The 21,107-nt window shown below is 34.6% G+C and overlaps 1 protein-coding gene across 3 annotated transcripts in view; it reads left to right on the forward strand.

Moving 5' to 3' along the window:
• CNTLN (centlein) overlaps nt 1-21,107 on the forward strand; it is a 179,618-nt gene that overhangs the window by 63,786 nt on the left and 94,725 nt on the right. For all 3 annotated transcript variants that reach the window (XM_069540774.1, XM_069540775.1, XM_069540776.1), the window contains exon 3: nt 17,727-17,811. In XM_069540774.1, coding sequence (XP_069396875.1) covers nt 17,727-17,811 — 85 coding nt within the window. The remainder of the gene's footprint in view (nt 1-17,726; nt 17,812-21,107) is intronic.

A 21,107-nucleotide genomic window follows, 5' to 3' on the forward strand; every position in this document is an offset into this window, starting at 1 on the left:
CACAGAGAGGTTAAGTAATTTGCCCAAGCTTATAGAGTTAATGAGTGGTGGAATCAAAGTTTGAAATCAGGCAGTATGGTTCCAGAATTTCCGTTTTTAACTACTCCCCAAAGAGAGAATTAGCTTTCACCTGAGTGTTAACAAAGAAAATGTTGTCGCTTAGGAAAAAAGAAAACAAGTGAATGTGATCTAAATTTATTTTAAGATCCTAGACTTTAAAGTCTTTTATAAGTAGATTAGTTCAGGGAAAAGGAGCCAACCACAATGCCTTTAAACTTTAAGAAATAAAATAAATATATTACTTAGTCATATTTTATTTCATTTAAGATTAAATTAGGAATCTTAAATTCAGGATTAAAATTTGAATATGTTTCATGTTGAATTCAAGGAATTGGATTTTAACGAGTAACTACTAGAAGGTAGATCTGTTGCAGAGGTCATACTAACGATTTGGGGGGAGAGTATAACCATGCCTAATCATAATTTTGAACTATAGTATTGCTAGAAATGAAAGATACTTGGTTTATTGGGCCAGCAGTATGACATTTTCCTTGTATCCTTTGCTTCTTAATGAAGACTATTGTTTCTTCCTTTTAAAATATACTTTCATCTCAGCACAAAATGCCAAAGCATTCCATTTATATGTATGTTTTTATTGTCTTTAGTCTTGAAATTTCTGTATTTTTTATGAGTTTTTAAGTTCTAGATTTATATAGATTGTGGTATAGTTTGTGTACCTAATGGTGCTTATAAATACTTTTTATTTAATTCAGAATTATTACCTAAATGCCTAATATGCACTCAGCATTCTGCTTATTATGTGAGGGGAGAGAGGTCAGGGGAAGAAAAAACAGTGTTTCTCAGGAACCTGGTTGTGGTAAAACATGTAATAATTATTTTAGAGATATCTTCCCTGACCTCCTTTATTAACTAAACAAGCTCTCTTTCCTGCATTTATTCTGTCTCAACATCTTGTTTGTTTTGTCATGCTTGTTAAATTAAAAGATTACTTTTTCTGTGATTAAAGATTTGTTTTTCACCCATGAATTGTGAGTGATTCACCCATGAATCGATTCACCCATGAATCTATTAAAGATTTATATAAAATCAGAACTTCTGGAAATCTGTTTAAATTTTAACGTCAGGAATTTTCAAATCGACAGTCGGTAAAGATCGTCTCTCACCTCAGGCTGTTTTAATAAAATACCATAAACTGGGTGGCTTACACAACATATATTTATTTCTCACTTTCTGAAGACTGGAAGCACAAGGTCAGGGCACTAACATGGTCAAATTCTGGTGAGAGTCCTTTTTTGGGTTGCAGGGTGCCAACTTCTTATATCCTCATGTGGCAAGGAGAGCTCTGGTCTCTTCATTGCCCTGTGAGGGCACCAATCCCATTCATGAGGACTCTACTCTTACAACTTAATTACTTCCCAGTTCCACACCTCCAGATACCATCATATTGGGGATTACATTTCAACATATGAAGTTTGGGGGCACACAAACTTCCAGTCCCTAACAGATGGTTGAGAGCACAGACTTAGAAGTCATACAGATTAGAGTTTAAATTGCAAATATTTCCATGCCTTCTGTACTTAAATTCTTTAGGCCTCAGTTTCCACATCTGTTAAAAGGATTTTAAAAAGAGTTTGTTGAGGGATTGGAAAAGCATCTAGTTAAAATCTTGTCCTGTAGTAGGTACTCAAAATTGGCATCGATACTTAAAAAGTTCTCTCAAGTGGTCAAAACTTTGATCAGGGATGTGTAAGGAATGTCATATTTAATTTTAATCATTGAGGAGTTATAATAGATAGAGAAAAGGCATTTATATCAATATTGTCTTTACTGAGTTGTAGATGCATTTGTTTTAAGAGGTTTCTGAGCTGTAATTTACTCATGACCTCTATGAGATTGTGATTTATCAAGGTTTATGATGAGATTGGGGTATCTGCATTTTAAAACAGCTTCACAGGCAATTCTGACATTCCAGAAGACACTCTAAACTAGAAGGTGAATATTTTTATCTTTATGCGTAAAAAAATCTGGGTCAATATTTAACAGGTGTAAAGACTGTTAGAGAAAAATTTACACATCTTTCATTGAAACTTGTTTAATATTGAACTCATATCTGTAAAGAAATTATTTTTCATGATTCTTGGTTAAGAACACAGCTATGGGGCTTCCCTGGTGGCGCAGTGGTTGAGAGTCCGCCTGCCGATGCAGGGGATGCGGGTTCGTGCCCCGGTCCGGGAAGATCCCACATGCCGCGGAGTGCCTAGGCCCGTGAGCCATGGCCGCTGAGCCTGTGTGTCCGGAGCCTGTGCTCTGCAGCGGGAGAGGCCACAACAGTGAGAGGCCCGCGTACCACAAAAAAAAAGAAAAAACAAAAAGAACACATCTATGTAAACAGGGCCATTTGGTTTGGAACCTTGGCTCCACCACTTGCTTGTTGTATGAATTGAGGCAAAATAATTACTTTTATTTGCTTTAGTTTTCTTTTTGTGAAATGAGAATAATGAGTTGTTTTGAGTTAATCAATGTATAGTAATTATAATCATCATATTCATCATCTCATGTTATAGTGTAAATATGTTTTATGTTTGTTTTTGGAGAGTCTTGAGAAAAGCCAGTTAGCATCTTGTAAATAATAGGTTTCCAAAAGTAACTCCTTTTTGATGTTTAATAATTCTTTAATAGTAAATCTTTTACTTCTTAAAATAGTGTATATTGTACTTGAATACTCAAACTCAAAAATGTATCTAAATCTCAAATTGAAGATGTTTAGATTTTACCAAAATTAATACTTTTTACTTTTTAATTTATATTTTCACATGAAACCTATACAGAAATTGCTTTATTTTCCTAGTTGTTTTTACATCCAAACACCTTATCTTTGTATAAATCTTGAAAACACGTTTTGCTTTCCTTTTAACATTCTATACTTATAATGTGATAGGCTTCTCAATACTTGTTTTCTTTTGCTCTTCTATTTTCAAGGATTCTTTCTCTCTCTCTTTTTCTTTATTTCTTGAAATGAAAACTCAGTCCTGAAAAATGGTAACCATAAAAGGAATTTAAAAAGTAAGATGATTTTTAGTATTTATTGCATGTTTATTTAGGTATGCATGTTATATCCTTGAAATACTATTGTTTAAGGATTTAACCTCACAGAGGATGAGAGATTATCTCATATTTATGTTTATAGTTAAAGTTTAGGTGCTTAATAAGCAGGCTGTTGTTATAAGGTTATATTATATACTCTCATGACTGGGAAAACCTCCCTCCTGTTCCATTCCACTCCTAAACACATGGGTTGCACAGCTGCTGTATAGTTGTACACTGTCCCATGTGTATTAAGCTAACACAGCCTGCAAAAGGGTTGCATTTTGGAGCATGGTGGTAGCATGGCTGGTTGGAGACCACAGAAGTATAGCTGCCAGAGTTCTTCCATCTGGCAGCAGTGCTGCTAGGCAGCTCCACACAGAGCATAAATATATTTTTGCTGAGCACTTTTCCTGTTGCAACAGCCACGAATGCCTAGGCAGCAATGTGGATGACTGGCAAGATGGTCAAAGGGACTAACAGAAAGGTGTTTAATTGGAGCCACTCTACTGTTTAAGGTGAAAGAACATGCAATAAAGTACGAAGAAACACATTTGAACTCTTACTATACATGCAGGAAGCTTGACAGATAGTCTTTTAACTTTTACGAAGACCTTTAAATTAAAGAATTGTGAAATTGTAGTAAAGCATAATTACTTTAAAAAATTAGCCTTCGTATGCATGGCAGAAGGTGACACAGAAATATAATTTTTGATTTTAAGAGAAAATAATTGTGATTGTCTTCATTTGATGAAAGTTTATGTCTGCTTTCATTAAAAATTCCCAGAACATTGAACATAAGTCAACATTCCATGGAGAAGGAGGTATTATGCAACTTTCATGTGTGCATATCTGCATATCGGAGCACAAAATATTGACATGATAATTGCAGTCAAGCCTGAGTGAACAGTGGCCTGTGGGAATTCAGCTGGTGTTGTACCAACTGGATGGCTGCTCAGGACACAGTTTGAAATGCAAGGTGCAAGTTAGCACTTTATTCAGCACAGGCAGGCATCATTTAAAAATCCTTGGGGGCAACCCTGGTGATGTGCAGATGTTAAAACAGTCTGTTCTGAAGTGCTGACATTTTTGAACACTGTAAGAGACTTTTCAATTCTGGGTAAAAAATATTTACACAATTACTAAAGACATATAATACACAATCTTTTCCAATTCTTTTATGGATTTTTTAGATAATAAATGTTGAGTATATGCAGAAGTAACTGGACATGCGGTTAAAAAAAAGGAACAGGAAAATCAGGAACTAAATAGAGTCATTTAATTTCTAACTATAAAATAGAAAAGATTTTGAGTTTCAACTTTGTGTACTTAGAAATGATGTTAAATGAATAAGGATATCTGAAACAATGGTATATTATTTAGTCATGTATCAAATCTAAACTGTTATGTTCTATTAAGTTATCACTTCTTTGTTTAAAGAGTTCATCAGTACTCCATAATTTTTCAGATTCAGATGTTGTAGCCTAATTCTCTTCTTTGTTCTAATTTGGAGCTACCTGATTGAACAGGGAAAAAAAGAATAATTTTTCATGTCTCAGGCTGACTCTTCTAGCATAGGTTTTGGCTTTCACCTGTAGTTTAAATATATATTTTATATTGAAAAACAAAATACAGTAGTTAGACATTCTGGATTATGTAATAAATATTAAGTTGTGATCTTAAGACCAAAATAGATGTTTCAAGTATACTTGAACCTTTAAAATATTTTATACCAGAGGTTTTATGTGTATTAGGATCTGTTGACTTAGTAATGTATTTTCATTCAGAATATTAAGAGATTTTTCTATAGCTGTTTTTACTGTGAATAAATGTTTGAAAAATATTTGTGTTAAGTTTTCAGGTTTTTCTCTTTTTTGAGTTTTCTTATTACATTATTCATAGATACCATTCTAGTAATTTATTATACATACTCAAAATAGGAAAATAGTTATAAAACATTTTGTGGATAAAAGAATAAATAATTTGTAATGGTATAATTCTCATTTCCCTAAACTTCCATTTTTGTAAGTGTTACTGTTCTAGAGTCCTAACGCATAGTAGAAATTGAGAATGTATTTAAATGGAAAGCCGTTAATAAGAATAAAATGTACATTTTAATAGATTCTGTTCTTAAATGAAAGAAAATGTTAGTACAATGTTTATTTTGTGCATTACTGTTAATTAAGAATAATCAACTTCAGTAAGTTTTGCTTTTTTATTTTCTTTGTTTTCTGATTCAGACCAATATCATTGCCTCATTTATGGTTAAATGTTTCTTTTAGACTCTAATATTTCATTTTTGACATCTCATTAAAAATGGGCTCAAACCCAGAAAGTATGATCCTGTCATATTGTATAATATATGGCATGGTCTATAACACAATAAAATTTTGTTTCTTAATGATTTAGAATAATTTCTCAGATTTTTGAGTCTAGAAAAATGGCAGAAAGTTAGCATGGTAATTCATGTGGCTAAGTACAGCAATGTTAAATGCTTAAATGGGTGGTACTCTTGGGAAAAGTGATTGGAGCTTTAAACTTGTACAAATTTGACAGCCTCTCTTCACTTCATTTTTCATCCTAAAGAAGTCTGCAGATATTCTTAGCTCACATCATTATTGCACATCAGTGGTTCTAATTAGCTAAACAGGAGTTTTTCTCAGTCATTGATCATCATCAACTTCTTGACAGTGTCTTTATTTTTAGGAACCTTTTTTTAATGTCTTGTAAATACATAGACTATACATTAATTGAATTGACCAGATAGGTTGGTGATTTTTAAACTCAAAGCAATTTTTTTCATTGTGTTATTCCAAGTAAAAAATAGTGTATTCATATTGTAGCATTGTTTTCTCTTGGGGGCATTTTTCTGTTAAGAAAATATTAGATATTCCATACCACCAGGAGGAGCTGCTGAACAAATCTCTATATAGAGTTTGAATTGTGATTTTTTTTTCAACTTCAAAACTATAACATAGTAGTGAATTTTGGAATTTTTGTTATAAAATATATCATTGAGGTGTATTTTTGAAGTTTATATTTTATATGAAGATTCATATTTCATTTATGACCTATACTTTCAGTATTATATTATTTACCTTAATCTATTGAGAAATGTGTCAGTTATTGTTATTTCAGTGACTCTCAGACTTTAGTATGTATCAGAATTTTTTGAGGCTTTGTGTCTTAGTTCGGGCTGCCATAACAGAATACCATAGACTGGGTGGCTTAAACAACAAACATTTATTTCTCATAGTTCTGGAGGCTAGGAAGTCCTATATCCAGTTGCCTGCCAACTCCATTCCTTGTGAGAGCTCTCTTGTAGACAGCTGCCTTCTTGAAGCATCCTCACATGATGGAGAGAGAGATCATCTTTCTCTCTAATCTCTCTGTCACTAATCCTATTCATGAGGGCCTTACCCTCATGACCTTCCAAAGGCCCTACCTCCAGATACCCTCACATTGGGGATTAAGGCTTCAACATATGGGTATGAAACTTTCAGTCCATAGCACCTTATTGTTAAGCACAGATTGCTGGGCTGTACCCTTGGAGTTTCTACCTTCAGGGTGGGAGGAAGATGGTGCATTTCTAACAAGTTCCTAGGTGATGCTGATGCTATTTCTTTCATGACCCACACTGAGTAGCACTGGATTAGAGTATGAGGTGTGTACATACTTGCATCGTAGGAGATAATTGCTCTGGTACCAAGCTAATTTGGAAGCTGTAATAATGCTTTTGTTTGGGGTTTATGGCCTATAGTCTAATTTTATCCTTATCTCATTTAAAAGGACCACCAGAATTTATTTTGACAAGAGTTGGTATTTTTTAGGCTTGTTACAAAAGAGTGGATTAGAAAGACTTTATCCTCGTAAATTAAACTAATTCCTGGGAAGTTAAAAATAGATTCATGTATGTTCAGGAAGGAATTTACAGAGGAAGTTTCTGACTGGAATTAATATCTTGGCTGTCTCAACCTGGGTCTTTGTCCTTGGCTAAACCCAGTCATGCCCTACCCTTTGGGATTTGAAGTTATTTTTCTCCTGATCCATATACGGTTGACCCTTGAGCAACCAGGGGTTAATCCCTGTATAATTTATAGTTGGCCTCCATATTCTTGGTATCTCTGCATCCACAGATTCAACCAACCATGGACCCTATAGTACTGTAGTGGTTACTATTGACAAACATCCGCAGATAAGTAGATATGCAGTTCAAACTTGCCTTGTTCATGGGTCAACTGTACCTTAAATGGATGTAGTATTCTTTTTCAATAGTTATGATTTTATAATGGTAAATTAAAACTTCAAGTGATATTTTGAAATTGTATGTTAGTAACAAGTGATAAAAAATATGTATTTTAATATATAAAATAGTTTTATAGATCAGTAAAAATAGTAAGATATAAAATAGTAGATACATTGACAGGCAATAGCAAATTAGGGGGGAAAAGGCATTTTAATTTCTGAAAGTATGTTTAGTTTCACTGTTAATAAAAGAAACAAATAAAAAGAAAGCCTGGTTGAAGACAGTAGATTGTGATCATGCATTAAATGTGCTGATAATGCTTGGTAAAGAGGAAATAAAATAATAAAGCAGGATAAAGTGCAAACAGTAAAATTAGTAGACATAACATGTTTGTGGAATTTCAAACGTTGTTTATTCCAACTCTCCATCTACTGTGTGCCTACATCCAGAGGGCTGACCATGGCTAGAGAAAAACTTTGAACCATGATGACTGGTCTTATGTAAATTTATGACCATTAACCTCAGTGCTTAGTACTGCCTGGTAGTCGTCCTGTTTTTTTTTTTTTTTGGTTTTCTGGCTCACTTACTATCCCAGTATCCTAGAAGACTATTTTATGCTTACTCACTTGTCAACTTCTTTTTTAATCTTTAAAAAAAAATGTTTTCAGCCACACCATATGGCTTATGGGATTTTAGTTCCCCAACTAGGGATTGAACTCACGGCCTCAGCAGTGAGAGTGCCGAGTCCTAACCATCGGACCACCAGGGAATTCCCAACTTCTAACACTTTGTTTCTCATTCTCACTCTCAGCTGGTAGCTGTTATAAATTTGTTAAATTAATACTTGTTAAGTAGAGCACAGGGTTGTGGATGGTGAGCCATGGTTCAACAACAGACCAGAAGAGAAATTGAAATAGAAAAATTTATTACTCAGAGGTCCTGGAGGAAGTACTTGGCATGCTTCAAGGGACAACACGGGGAGATCAAGGCAGAGTGCAGACAGAGAAGGACAGACCTGGGGTACATGACTTTATTAAAGTTTATGGGTGGAGTACTTTCAGGTAAGCCCCACAGGGTGTCTTATCTAAGGGGCACATAAGGGAAAGGCATTGGAAGGCAGGGGAGACTACTGATCAAGGGCTATTGGGGAAGTCATATCAGGGACTTAAATTTACTTGTGACTCTGCAAGCTGCTATCTCTAGGGCATGTGCTTGCATGAGGGACTAGAGTCAGTTTAAGTTTGCTTTTCTTTGAGTTATGCTCTTGCCTCAGTGCTTTGCACTTGTTACAGGTCCCGTGGCTTAGAAAACTCTTCTGTGAGAGCTCCATGTCTCTCACTTCCTTCCTTTAAGTCTCTACCCAAATACCACCTTTAAGGACAGTTATTTGTTAATTATTCAGTAGCAACATGCAACCTTCCTTTTACTCCCCAGTTTTCTAAAGCTAAGCATCTCTTTCTCTGTTACCCTAGTTCACTGTCCTTATTATACTTATAGCCAATTAACATATTATGTATTCACTTATTTATCATTTATTTTCAATATCCATAAACTAGAATGTTAATTCCATGAAGGCAACCACTTGGTTTATTTTGTTCACTGCAGTATCCCTGGTCCCTAAGAGAGTGCCTGTCATATAATGAGTGCTCAGTAAATTCTGATGGAATGTAGATATGGATTTTGGGGTTGGTGTTTATTTTGTTAGGTACTCTTTTAGTCCGAGAACTCTATTTCTGTAACATTCTCAGCAATTATCTCCTAAAAATATTGCTTTATCTTTCATCCCACTATTATCTACTTCTAAAACTCTTTAGGCATATGTTGGAGTATCCCAGTTAAAACCTACATGTCTTAACTGTGGCTTCATATTTTTCATCTCATTGTTTTTCTATGCAGTATTCTGGATAAATCCCTCATTACTATCCTCCTTTTCACTAATTCTCTTCTTGTGTCTATTTTGAGCTTAACCCATTTAATTGTTTTTTGATTCGTTGATCATAATTTTTATGTTCAAAGTTTTTTTTTTTTTTTTTTTTTTGTGGTACGCGGGCCTCTCACTGTTGTGGCCTCTCCCGTTGTGGAGCACAGGCTCCGGACGCACAGGCTCAGCGGCCATGGCTCACGGGCCTAGCCGCTCCGCGACATGTGGGATCTTCCCGGACCGGGGCACGAACCCGTGTCCCCTGCATCGGCAGGCGGACTCTCAACCACTGCGCCACCAGGGAAGCCCTCAAAGTTTTTTTTTTTAAATGAAGTTCTATTTTTAAAAAATTTATTCATTTTATTTTTGGCTGCGTTGGGTCTTCGTTGTTGAGGGCTTTCTCTAGTTGTGGCGAGCTGGGGCTACTCTTCATTGTGGTACACTGGCTTCTCGTTGCGGTGGCTTCTCTTGTTGCGGAGTACGGGCTCTAGGCACGTGTGCTTCAGTAGTTGTGGCACGCAGGCTCAGTAGTTGTGGCACACAGACTCAGTAGTTGTGGCTTGTGGGCTCTAGAGCACAGGCTCAGTAGTTGTGGTGCACAAGCTTAGTTGCTCTGCGGCATGTGGGATCTTCCCGGACTAGGACTCGAACCCGTGTCCCCTGCATTGGCAGGCAGATTCTTAACCACTGCGCCACCAGGGAAGTCCTGTATTTTCAAGGTTTCTAACAGATTGTTTAGATCTACTTGTTTTTGTTTTATTTCATGTTTTTGTTTATAATTCTAATCATTATTTTATGTCTTTAAAGATACTTATTTAAAAATCTTTTTCAGAGTGTTCTAATGTTTTCATTTTGTCTAGAATGATTGCTTCACATTATTGCATTAGTGTGTGCATGTTTTGTGTTTGTGTGTAGAGCATGTTTTTTCTTAATGTGTTTTGGATTTTTTGTCTGTGGTCCCATCTTGTGTGAGAGGGTTGCTGTTATGGTTCTCATCCTCTTTCCCCACTACTCCTCCTTTTCTAATGCTTTTTTCTCTAGAAATTTTGTTATTGTCACTAAATTGTCACCCTCACTGCAACCCCCCATCCTGAAATAGGTTTTATATTGGTAGTTTGGGGCTCTTAGCCAACAGTACAACAGAGGATTTACTATACTTAGTACATGAGCTGTGGGGTGCTTTAGCTCAGCCTGTGATTGGATGCTGTATCTATAAACTTTTGCCTTTATAGACTTTCATGTAATTAATTCCAGGCAAGGATGGGCAGAAGTTTTTTCAGCCTTCTTTCAGGTGATGGGAATTCCACCCCAGTCTCTGGTTTAAAACAATGGGCCTGGCTATGCTTCTACTTATTGAGCAGGACATGTTTATTCCCTGTTGTCTCTAGGAGCCAGCCTCCTTTCCACCTTAGCCTGCATCTGGATCTGGACAGCAGACAGCAGCTTCATCCCCATTCATAGCATTGTACTTCTGTTTAGTTTGTGATCCTCAGGTGTGACTGTGTCTCCTTAATTTTTTGTGCTTTATGTTTTTCTATTAATACTGTAATTTAGAGACTATAGAAGAGCCTCAAAGTGTGAACTTACTATGCTAACTTATTGGAAGTCTAATTTAAAATTTTTTAATGTATTATTATGCCATCTGCATCTATCTCCTTTAGTGGTGTGCTTTTTTTGTTTTTTTAATTGAAATACACTTGACAGATAATATTATATTAGTTTCAAGTGGACTACATCATGATTTAACATTTATATACATTATGGGATGATCATGATAAGTCTAGTAATCAACTGTCCCCATGCAAAATTATTACACTCTTATTTACCCTATTCTTTATCCTGTATGTTGCATCCCTGTGGTTTATTTATTTTATAACTGGAGGTTTGTACCTCTTAATCCAATTCACCTATTTGCCTCCCTCTCCTTCTCTGGCAACTACCCATTTATTCCCTGTATCTATGAGTCTTCTTCTGTCTTGTTCTGTTTGTGTTTTTTTTTTCCTTCTGTTTTTCAGATGTCACATATAAGTGAATTCATATGGTATTTGTCTTTCTCTGTCTGACTTATTTCATTTAGCATAAGTACTCCTAGATCCATTCATGTTGTTGCAAATGGCAAGGTTTCATTTTATTATACCTAAGAAATATGCCATTGTGTATATATACCATATCTTTATCCATTCATCTACTGATGGGCACTTAGGTTGCTTCCATACCTTGGCTATTGTAAATAATGCTACAATGATCATTAGTATGCTTATACCTTTTTGAACTAGTGTTTTTGTTTTCTTTGGGTAAATACCCAGAAGTGAAATTGCTGGATCATTATGGCAGTTCTATTTTAAACTTTTTTAATTTTTTGAGGAACCTCCATCCTGTTTTTCATAGTGGCTGCACCAGTTTACATCCCCACCAGCAGTGCACATCCTCACCAATACTTGCTATTTGTTGTCTTTTTGATGATTGCCATTCTGACAGGTGTGAGGTGGTACGTCATTGTGGTTTTAATTTGCATTTACCTTGTGATTAGCAATGTTGAGCATCTTTTCATGTGTCTGTTAGCCACCTACATGTCTTCTTAGAAAAATGTCTATTCAGGTCATCTGCCTATTTTTTATCATTTTTTTTTGTTTTTTTCTTTCTGGTGTTCAGTTGTATGAATTCTTTGTATATTTTGGATATTAACCCCTTATCATCAGATATACTGTTTGTAAATATCTTCTTCTATTTAGTATGCTTCCTTTTTGTTTTGTTGATTGTTTCCTTCATTGTGCAAAAGTGTTTGAGTTTGATGTAGTCCCATTTTTTAATTTTGCTTTTGTTTGCCTTGCCTGAGGAGGCAGATCCAAAAAAATATGCTGTGACTGATGTCAGAGAACATAGTGCCTAGGTTTTCTTCTAGCAGTTTTATGGTTTCAGGTCTTTTATTTAAGTCTTTAATCCATTTTGAGATTTTTTTTTACGGTGTGATAAAGTGGTCCAGTTAGATTTTTTTTTCTTTTTTTTTTTGCATGTAGCTGTCCAGTTTTTCCAATACCATTTATTGAAGAGGTTGACTTTTCCCCATTGCATATTCTTTCTTCATTTGTTATAGATTAATTGACCACATAAACGTGGGTTTACTTTTGGGTTCTATTCTGTTCCATTGGTCTATGTGTCTGTTTTTGTGCCAGTACCATACTGTTTTGATTACTCTAGCTTTGTATTATGGTTTGAAATCAGAGAGTGTGATACCTTCAGCTTTGTTCTTCTTTCTCTAGATTGCTATGGCTATTCAGGATTGTTTTGTGTTTCCATACAAATTGTAGAATTATTTGTTCTAGTTTTGTGAAAAGTGCCATTGGTATTTTGATAGGTATTACATTGTAGATTGCCTTGGGTAGTATGGTCATTTTAACGACATTGATTCTTCCAATCCAAGAACATGGTGGTATATCTTTTCATCTATTTGGGTCACCTTAAATTTCTTTCATCAGTGTCTTATAGTTTTCCTAGTATGAGTTTTCTACCTCTTTGGTTAGATTTATTCCTAGGTATTTTATTCTTTTTGATGCAATTGTAAATGGGATTTTTTTCTTAATTTCCCTTTCTGATAGTTACTTGTTAGTGTATAGAAATACAACTGATTTCTGTATGTTGATTTTGTATCCTGTAACTTTATTGAATTCATTTATTTGTTCTAAGTTTTTTTTGTAGCTTCTTTAGGATTTTCTATAGTATCATGCCATCTGCAAACAGTGGCAGTTTTACTTTTTTCTTTCCAATTTGGATTTGTTTTATTTATTTATTTTTCTAGTCTGATTGCTGTGGCTAAGACTTCTAATACTATTTTGAATGAAGTGCTGAGAGTAGGCATCCTTGTCTTGTTTCTGGTCTTAGAGGAAATGCTTTCAACTCTTTACCTTTGAGTATTATGTTGACTGTGGGTTTGTCATATATGGCCTTTACTATGTTGAGGTAAGTTTCCTCTATTTCCGCATTCTGGAGAGTTTTTATTGTAAATAGGTGTTGCATTTTGTCAAAAGCTTTTTCTGCATCTACTGAGATGATCATATGATTTTTATTCTTCAGTTTGTTAAGGTGGTGTATCACATCGATTTTTGGGTATTGAACCATCCTTGCATCCCTGGGATAAATCCCACTTGATCATGGTGTGTGATCCTTTTAATGTATTGTTGAATTTGGTTTGCTAATATTTTGTTGAGGATTTTCAACAAAAAATCCTCTAATTTTCTTTTTTTGTCTTTGTCTGGTTTTGGTATCAGGGTGATCCTGGCCTTGTGGAATGAGTTTGGAAGCATTCCTCCCTCTGCAGTTTTTTGGAATAGTTTGAGAAGCCTATGTGTTAACTCTGCTTTAAATATTTGGTAGAATCCACCTGTAAAGCTGCCTGGGCCTGGACTTTTGTTTGTGGGGAGTCTTTTGATTACTGATTGAATTCCATTACTGTTAATTGGTCTGTTTATGTTTCTTCCTGATTGTCTTAGGAGTCTGTATATTTCTGGGAATTTGTCTCCTTCTTTTAGGTTGTCCATTTTATTGGCATATAATTGTCCACAGTAACCTTTATGATCCTTTGTATTTTTACGGTGCTGGTCTTAACTTCTCCTTTCCCATTTCTGATTTTATTTATTTGGGCCATTTCTCTTTTTTTCTTAATGAGTCAGTTTTGGATGGAATGTTCTATATACATTGATTAATTACATCTGGTCTAACGTGTCATTTAAGGCCAGTGTTTCTTTATTGATTTCTGTCTATATGATCTGTCCATTGATATTAGTGCTGTGTTAAAATCCCCTACTGTTATTGTGTTACTGTCAGTTTCTCCCTTTATGTTTCTTAATATTTTCTTTATGTATTTAGGTGCTGTTATGCTTTGTGCATGTATATTTACAATTATTATATCTTCTTGTTGGGTTGATCCCTTGATCATTATGTAATTTCCTTCCTTGTCTCTTGTTACAGTCTTTAAAGTCTATTTTGTCTGATATAAGTATTGCTACCCCAGCTTTGTTTTTGTTTTCATTTGAATGGAATTTCTTTCTCCATCCCCTCACTTTTAGTCTGTATCTACGTCTGAAGTGAGTCTTGTAGGCAGCATAGATATAGAACTTATTTTGTGTCCATTCAGCCACTATTTGTCTTTTGATTGGAGCATTTAGTCCATTTACATTTAAAGTAATTATTTAATAGCTATGTATTTATTGCCATTTTGTTAATTGTTTGGGGATTGTTTTTGTAGGTCTTTTTTGTTCATTCTCTTCTTGTTCTTTTGTTTGGTCTCTTCCCTTATGATTTGATGACTATCTTTAATGTTATGTTTGGGTTTCTTTCTCTTTTTTGTTTGTGTATTTGGAATATGTTTTTGATTTGTGTTTACCATGAAGTTCATATATAACAACCTATATATATGTGATTAATTTAAGTTGGTGATCTCTTTAAGTTCAATACAGTCTAACAACCCTACATTTTTACTCCACTCATCCCCACATTTAATGTTTTTGATGTCATGTTTTACTTCTTTTTGTATCCTTTACATATTATAATAATTACTTAGTATGGATATAGATGATTTTACTATTTATGTCTTTTAACCTTCCTACTAGCTTTATCAGTGACTGATGTACTACCTTTACTGTATATTTATCTTCACCAGTGAGATTTTTCTTTCATAATTTTCATATTTCTAGTTGTGGCCTTTTTTTCTGCTTATGGAAGTTCCTTTAACTTTTCTTGAAAAGCCATTTTAGTGGTGCTGAACTCTTCTAGCTTTTGCTTGTCTGTAAAACTCTATCTTTCCTTCAAATCTGAATGATAGCCTTGCCAGGTAGAGTATTCTTGGTTGTAGACTTTTTCCTTTCATCACTTTGAATATATTGTGTAACTCTCTTCTGGCCTGCAGAGTTTCTGCTGAAAAGTCAGCTGATAGCCTATGTTAGTTCCCGTGTACTTAACAGGTTGCTTTTCTCTTGCTCCTTGTAAGAGTCTTTTATTTTAATTTTTGCCATTTTAATTATGATGTGTCTTGGTGTGGACCTCTTTGGGTTCATCTTTTTGGGGAGTCTCTATGATTCCTGGCCTTGGATGTCTGTTTCATTCCCCAGGTTAAGGAATTTTTCTGGTATTATTTCTTCAAATAAGTTCCCTGCTACTTTGTCTCTCTCTTCTCCTCTGCCACCCCTATATGCAAATGTCAGTATGCTTGATGTTGTTCTAAAGGTCTCTTAAACTATTTTCCTTTTAAAAAATTCTTTTTTTCTTTTCTGCTTGGGAGAGTTCTACTACTCTGTCTTCCAGGTGCTGATCCTTTCCTCTGTATCATCTGATCTACTGTTGATTTCTTCTACTGTATCTTTTATTTCAGTTATTGTATTTTTCAGCTCTTGTTTGGTTTTTCTTTATATTTTTAAACTCCTGTTGGAATTTCCACTGTGTTCATCCAGTTTTCTCCCTAGTTCATTGAACCTGTTTTTGATCATTACTGAACACTTTTTCAGGGAGATTGTTTATCTCCACTTTGTTTAGTTCTTTTTTTTTTCCTGAGGTTTTGTGTTACTTATTTGTTTGGAACATATTTCTGTTTCCTCATTTTGCCCTATTCTCTATGTTTATTTCTGTATGTTAGGTCAGTCAGTTGCATTTCCCAATTTGGAGAAGTAGCCTTATGTAGGAGACACTCCATGGGGTCCAGTAGCACACTCCCCTCTCATCACCAGAGCTTTGTGCTCTAGGGGTTCTCCTTATGTTGGCAGCATGTACCCTTCTGTTGTGGTGGGGCCAACTACTGTGGATATGTTGTTAGGCAGAGCTGGCCCCTGGCCCAACTGGCTGTGAGGCTGTGCCTCATGCAGTGGCTGTAGGCCTGCTGGAGAAAAAGGTAGGTTTTCTGTGTCATTGGCCGTATGCCCAAGGGAGCCTGGGGCTGGGTCCTTGCATAGCTGTCTGTGCAGCCTAGGGTGATTTACAGCTGGTGCTAGCCCACAGGTGGGTGCCAAGTCCCCTGGTGCTAGTAGGGTAGAGGGAGGATTCCAAAATGGTACTTGCCAGTGCTGGTGTTATTGCAGTAGAACAAGTCCCCCAGAATGGCTGCCACCAGCATCTCTGTCCCCCAGGGGGTCTCAGTTGCCTTTTGCCTCTCCAGGAGGCTCTCCAAGACCAGCAAGTGGATCTGATCCAGACTCTTTTCATACCGCTGCCTCTGCACTGGAACTTGGATTATGTGAGATTTTGTGCATGCTTTTTAAAGGTGGAATCTCTGTTTCCTGTAGCTTCCAGCTCTCCTGAACATGAGCCCCACTGGTTTTCAAAGCCAGATGTTCTGTGGTATCATCATCTTGGTGTAGGATATCTGGGCTGGAGAGCTTGACATGGCACTCAGATCCCTTGCTCTTTGGAGAAGACCTCTAAAATTGTGATTATCCTCCCAGTTGGGGTCCACCAATCCTGGAGTGAGGATCCTGACTATATTGTGTCTCCACCCTTCCTAACCATCTTATTGTGGTTTCTTCATGTCTTTATTTGTGGAGTATCTTTTCTGCTAGTCTTCAGTTTACTCTCATAAATAGTTGCTTCATAAGTAGTTGTAATTTTCATGTTGTCCAGGGAGGGAGGTGAGTTCACGGTCTTCCTACTCTGCCATCTTGGTCACCAGCAGTGGTATGCTTTTATGATTGGTGTCTCTTAATTCTAATATCCCCTGTGCCTTCTAAAGTCCTTTGCTTCATCTCACTCTTTCTTAAATAAGGGTTCTTTCTTTCTTCCTACCTGTATACTTTGTGATTCATGAGTGATTTAGGTACAGATTTCATTTATTTTACCTATTTTTAAAGTTTAAAAAAATATGTAACTGAACACCCAATACAGTTCTCCCCCATTTATTTATTTATTTATTGGCCACACCCCACGGCATGTGGGATGTTAGTTACCCAACCAGGGATTGAACCTGTGTGCACTGCATTGGAAGTGCAGAGTCTTAACCACTGGACCGCCAGGGAAGTCCCCCCCCATTTATTTAATGTTGGTTATTAGTAAGTCTTTAGTTTTCTCTCTTTTGAGGCTTTTACTTTAAAAATGATAACTATTTTATTCTTAACATAATTGCATATATAAAGCGTTTACATTAACAAGAGCATATTGACATATTCAGTAATTATTTTAAATTTATGATATAGTGGCTGTTATAATCAAGATCAAATGTGTTTTAATATGTTTTGTAATACATCTAAATATAGAAACTAAACTTTTTTTTAGTATGAAGTTGTCTTAGTTGTCAGCAGTTGTAAGTTGTTGTCACTTGCCATGTGGTTTCTGATGAATTCTGAAAGGGCTGTCAACTTCTGATAATTTAATTTTCTATATTTTAATGTGACACTCATTATCAGGATGTGAAAATTTAAAGAATTGGCTACAAATTATGACTAATAAAATTTTAATATATATATTTTTTGTTTCTAGAGAAAAACAGAAATCTGAAGCAAAAGACAGAAAAGTTTTAGAAATTCTGCAAGTCAAGGATGCTAAAATAGAAGAATTGGAACAGGTTGGTGTTACAACAGAAAATACTAAATTTATAATATTTGTTCCAGGTAGTACGTCTTTACAAATATTAAAAAATTTTTTTGCAATAATGTTCATAAAGGATATCAGGGTCTTTATGTCAAGCTATTACTATAGTCAGGTTACTATAGTACTTTAGTCAGTTATTTTTTGTTTTCTGAATTAATAGACTATGTTATATATACAATAAAACTCTTAAGATGATATTGTAATTTTATAGTAGTAACTATCAATCACTTTTTGTTGAAATCTGCTTTTTTTTTTAGCAATTATCATTCACTTCTGAAACTTAGAAATTTTAAAACGGTTTAATTTGTAGAAAAGATTTAACAACTGGGATGATTCTATTTGATCTTTTGAAAACTTGCATTTTCAAATTATGCAATTCTATAATTGTAATTATACAATTATATATAACTATATATTTTTAATTATATGTAATTATGTACTCAGTATATTATCACTACAAAAATTCATGTGGTCATTGCTTCCAGGAATAATCTTCAAGGTATTAACATCTTAAAAATAAAGGTGAAAGAAATTTAAGAATGGCCTATATCATGATATACTATTTAAATTTATTTTATACCCAGTAGCTCTTTATAGGCTAAATTATCTGTATTTTCTAGATAAATGAAGGTTCTTTCTGGCACCTATGCTCTTCCGACTTCTTACTCTATTTTCCTTCCTAGCCAATTAAACAATCATGAGAACTTTCATCAAAGGTTGGTTATTGTTATTAAGTTGTTTTATTAAAGGACTAAAAATGGAAGTTAATGTAGGTAAAAGATTAAATAATTTGTTCATTCTCTACATCCATATAAACTTGTTCTAAAATTGAATATAGATTCCTATATGACATATAAATTTGAAATTTATACCTTTTCCAGCATTGTATTTTCCTTATGAAAATGTCATAATTGGTGCTATAGTGATAAAATTTTAAAAATAACTTTTTAGTTTATTTTGGGAAAAACAGTTGTATTTGCCACTCGAATATCAAACAATATCCAAATGAATTTTAATATAGATAATTATTGCCATATGCCTCGTATATTAATTAGGCTAGTCTAAGCTGCCTAATAAATACAATGTTAAGACTTGGAAGTGGCAAACATCATTTGTACCAGCATTTCATTGAGAAAAACCAGTCATGGCCACCGCAAGATTCAGGGGATTTGGGAAAATGTAGATCCAGGCTGAGCAATGTCTTCCTCAGTCACAGGTCTGTTCTGTGGAGGGGAATGGATTTTGGCACTCTTTTTGATATCCTTTGGCATTAAGTTTGCAATGCTTTAGGGAATGCTTAGTTTACCAGGTCTACATAGTAATAGCATAACATTATAAAAAATGTTGACTTTCTTAAATGACAGTATATTTTTCTTTTGTCTTTGCTAAATTCTTTTTCTACTTCCTTTTCCTTGGGTAGATATTATTTCACTATTTACTTTTTGAGTAGAATCATTTAGCTCATAAAATATTAAATGCCCATGAGAGAAATTATTTGTTTTTTAGGCACCTAATTTGTTTTCTAGGGCCTTTAATTTCTTAGCCTAAACCATGTATACTTTTGTACAATAATGGTTGTCACTTTCTACAGGGTATATTTTCTGTTTAATTCAACAAATTGCTGTATTAAATGTAGACATTATCTTGTGATGGTACTGTGGAAAATTCAGAGTTAAATTTCTTGCCTTTAATGATTTCTAAGTCTCTATGAGCAGTAGGGTGGGGATAAAAGTGAGGTGCAAGTAACCATATTCTGCTACATTAGATTAAGGTTCTGTGAGGGTGGGGACCCTTGTATAGCCAACATCTAATATTTACCATATTGCCTGATTTATAATAGATGCTCTTTGAATATTTTTAAATGTGTGACTTAAATTGAATAAAACCACTGTATTTTAAGTGCCATGAGAGAATCACAAGCAGAGTGCTATAAAGATTCAAAGGAAGGAGAGATTAAATTCTGTGGAGAGATCTTAAGGTATTCAAATGGTTTTAATAGGTAGAGATTATAGGAGGATTTGCCCATGGTGAACATCAGGCAAAATTCTTGAAGGTGGGAGTATAGAGTATGTTTGGGTGATACTGAAATTTATAGTTTGTTTCATAGATAATATGTAGCAGTGTAGGCTAAGATGAATATTATATTGGACCTGTATTAAGGAAAGGCCTTTATTGCTAGAATGAAGTAGTTGGACTTACAGGCCAAAGGAATCTATCTAAGCTTTTCATCCACTTAAGTTAATTAATCTGTAATCTCTGAAAATAAAACTGATAATCCAGTATACAATTAGAAAAAGAAAAGCAGAAAGTAGAATGATCTGTAAGAAGACTATTTCATAGTATAAGAGTAATAACATGAACCTGAACTATTAGTTTTGCAAGAATTAAAGATATATAAATTAGAACCATAAGGAACTGACAGTAATTTGAAAGTGACTCTTAGGTTTTCAGCCTGGAGAATCCAGGGGAGCAGTGGCGTTGTTGTCAGAAAGAGGGTTATTATAAAGAGGTACAACAACTTACTGTGAGGATGACTTCTGAGCTTCTTTTAGACAATTTGTGTTTTAGTTATTGGTGGGAATTCCATTTAGAGATTTTTAAGCAAACCATTGAAAGCATGGATCCAATCCTTGGGAAGGAGTTTTCTCCTTGATATATAGATATCTAATGTTATAGTTAGAGGGAAGACTTTAAACGGAATTCTAAGAACTAGATATTTGCTGATATTATTAATGGGTGAGAGGAAGAACAAGTTTCGGTTAAAGAGATGAAAAGTCTGTTCAGAGAAGTAGAAAGAGAGAAGTATAATATCATATATCATATATCATATATCATATGTCATTAATTGAGAGAGGACAGTTTCAAGAAACAAAAGGTGTTACAAAATTCATGAGGTTTGTGAAAAAATATTAAATTCAACAATCATGAAGTTTTTAGTGATTTTAGAAAGCAACACAAGTGGAATGGTATATGACATTTTAAGAGATCACTGAATTCTTAGAAAGTAGTGGAAACAAATGAGGAAATTTAACAGTGCAGAGAAAGAAATTTTTGCATTTAAAAAATGTTAGGCAAAATATTTGAAAGTAGTGGAGAAGGAAATTAAAATACACAATACAAGGAGACTTAATTTAGTTAACAGAATTCTAGTTGAAGGTGGAGACCATGAGATCAAGAAGATAACAAGATTTAATACATTTATTCTAATTTTTTCATCTTTAGTCATTCAGATTATATCTTAATTTTCTTCTTAAACTATTATCTTTCCTC

This window comes from Delphinus delphis, chromosome 6 (assembly GCF_949987515.2).
Source record: "Delphinus delphis chromosome 6, mDelDel1.2, whole genome shotgun sequence".
NCBI classification, from domain to species: Eukaryota; Metazoa; Chordata; class Mammalia; order Artiodactyla; family Delphinidae; genus Delphinus; species Delphinus delphis.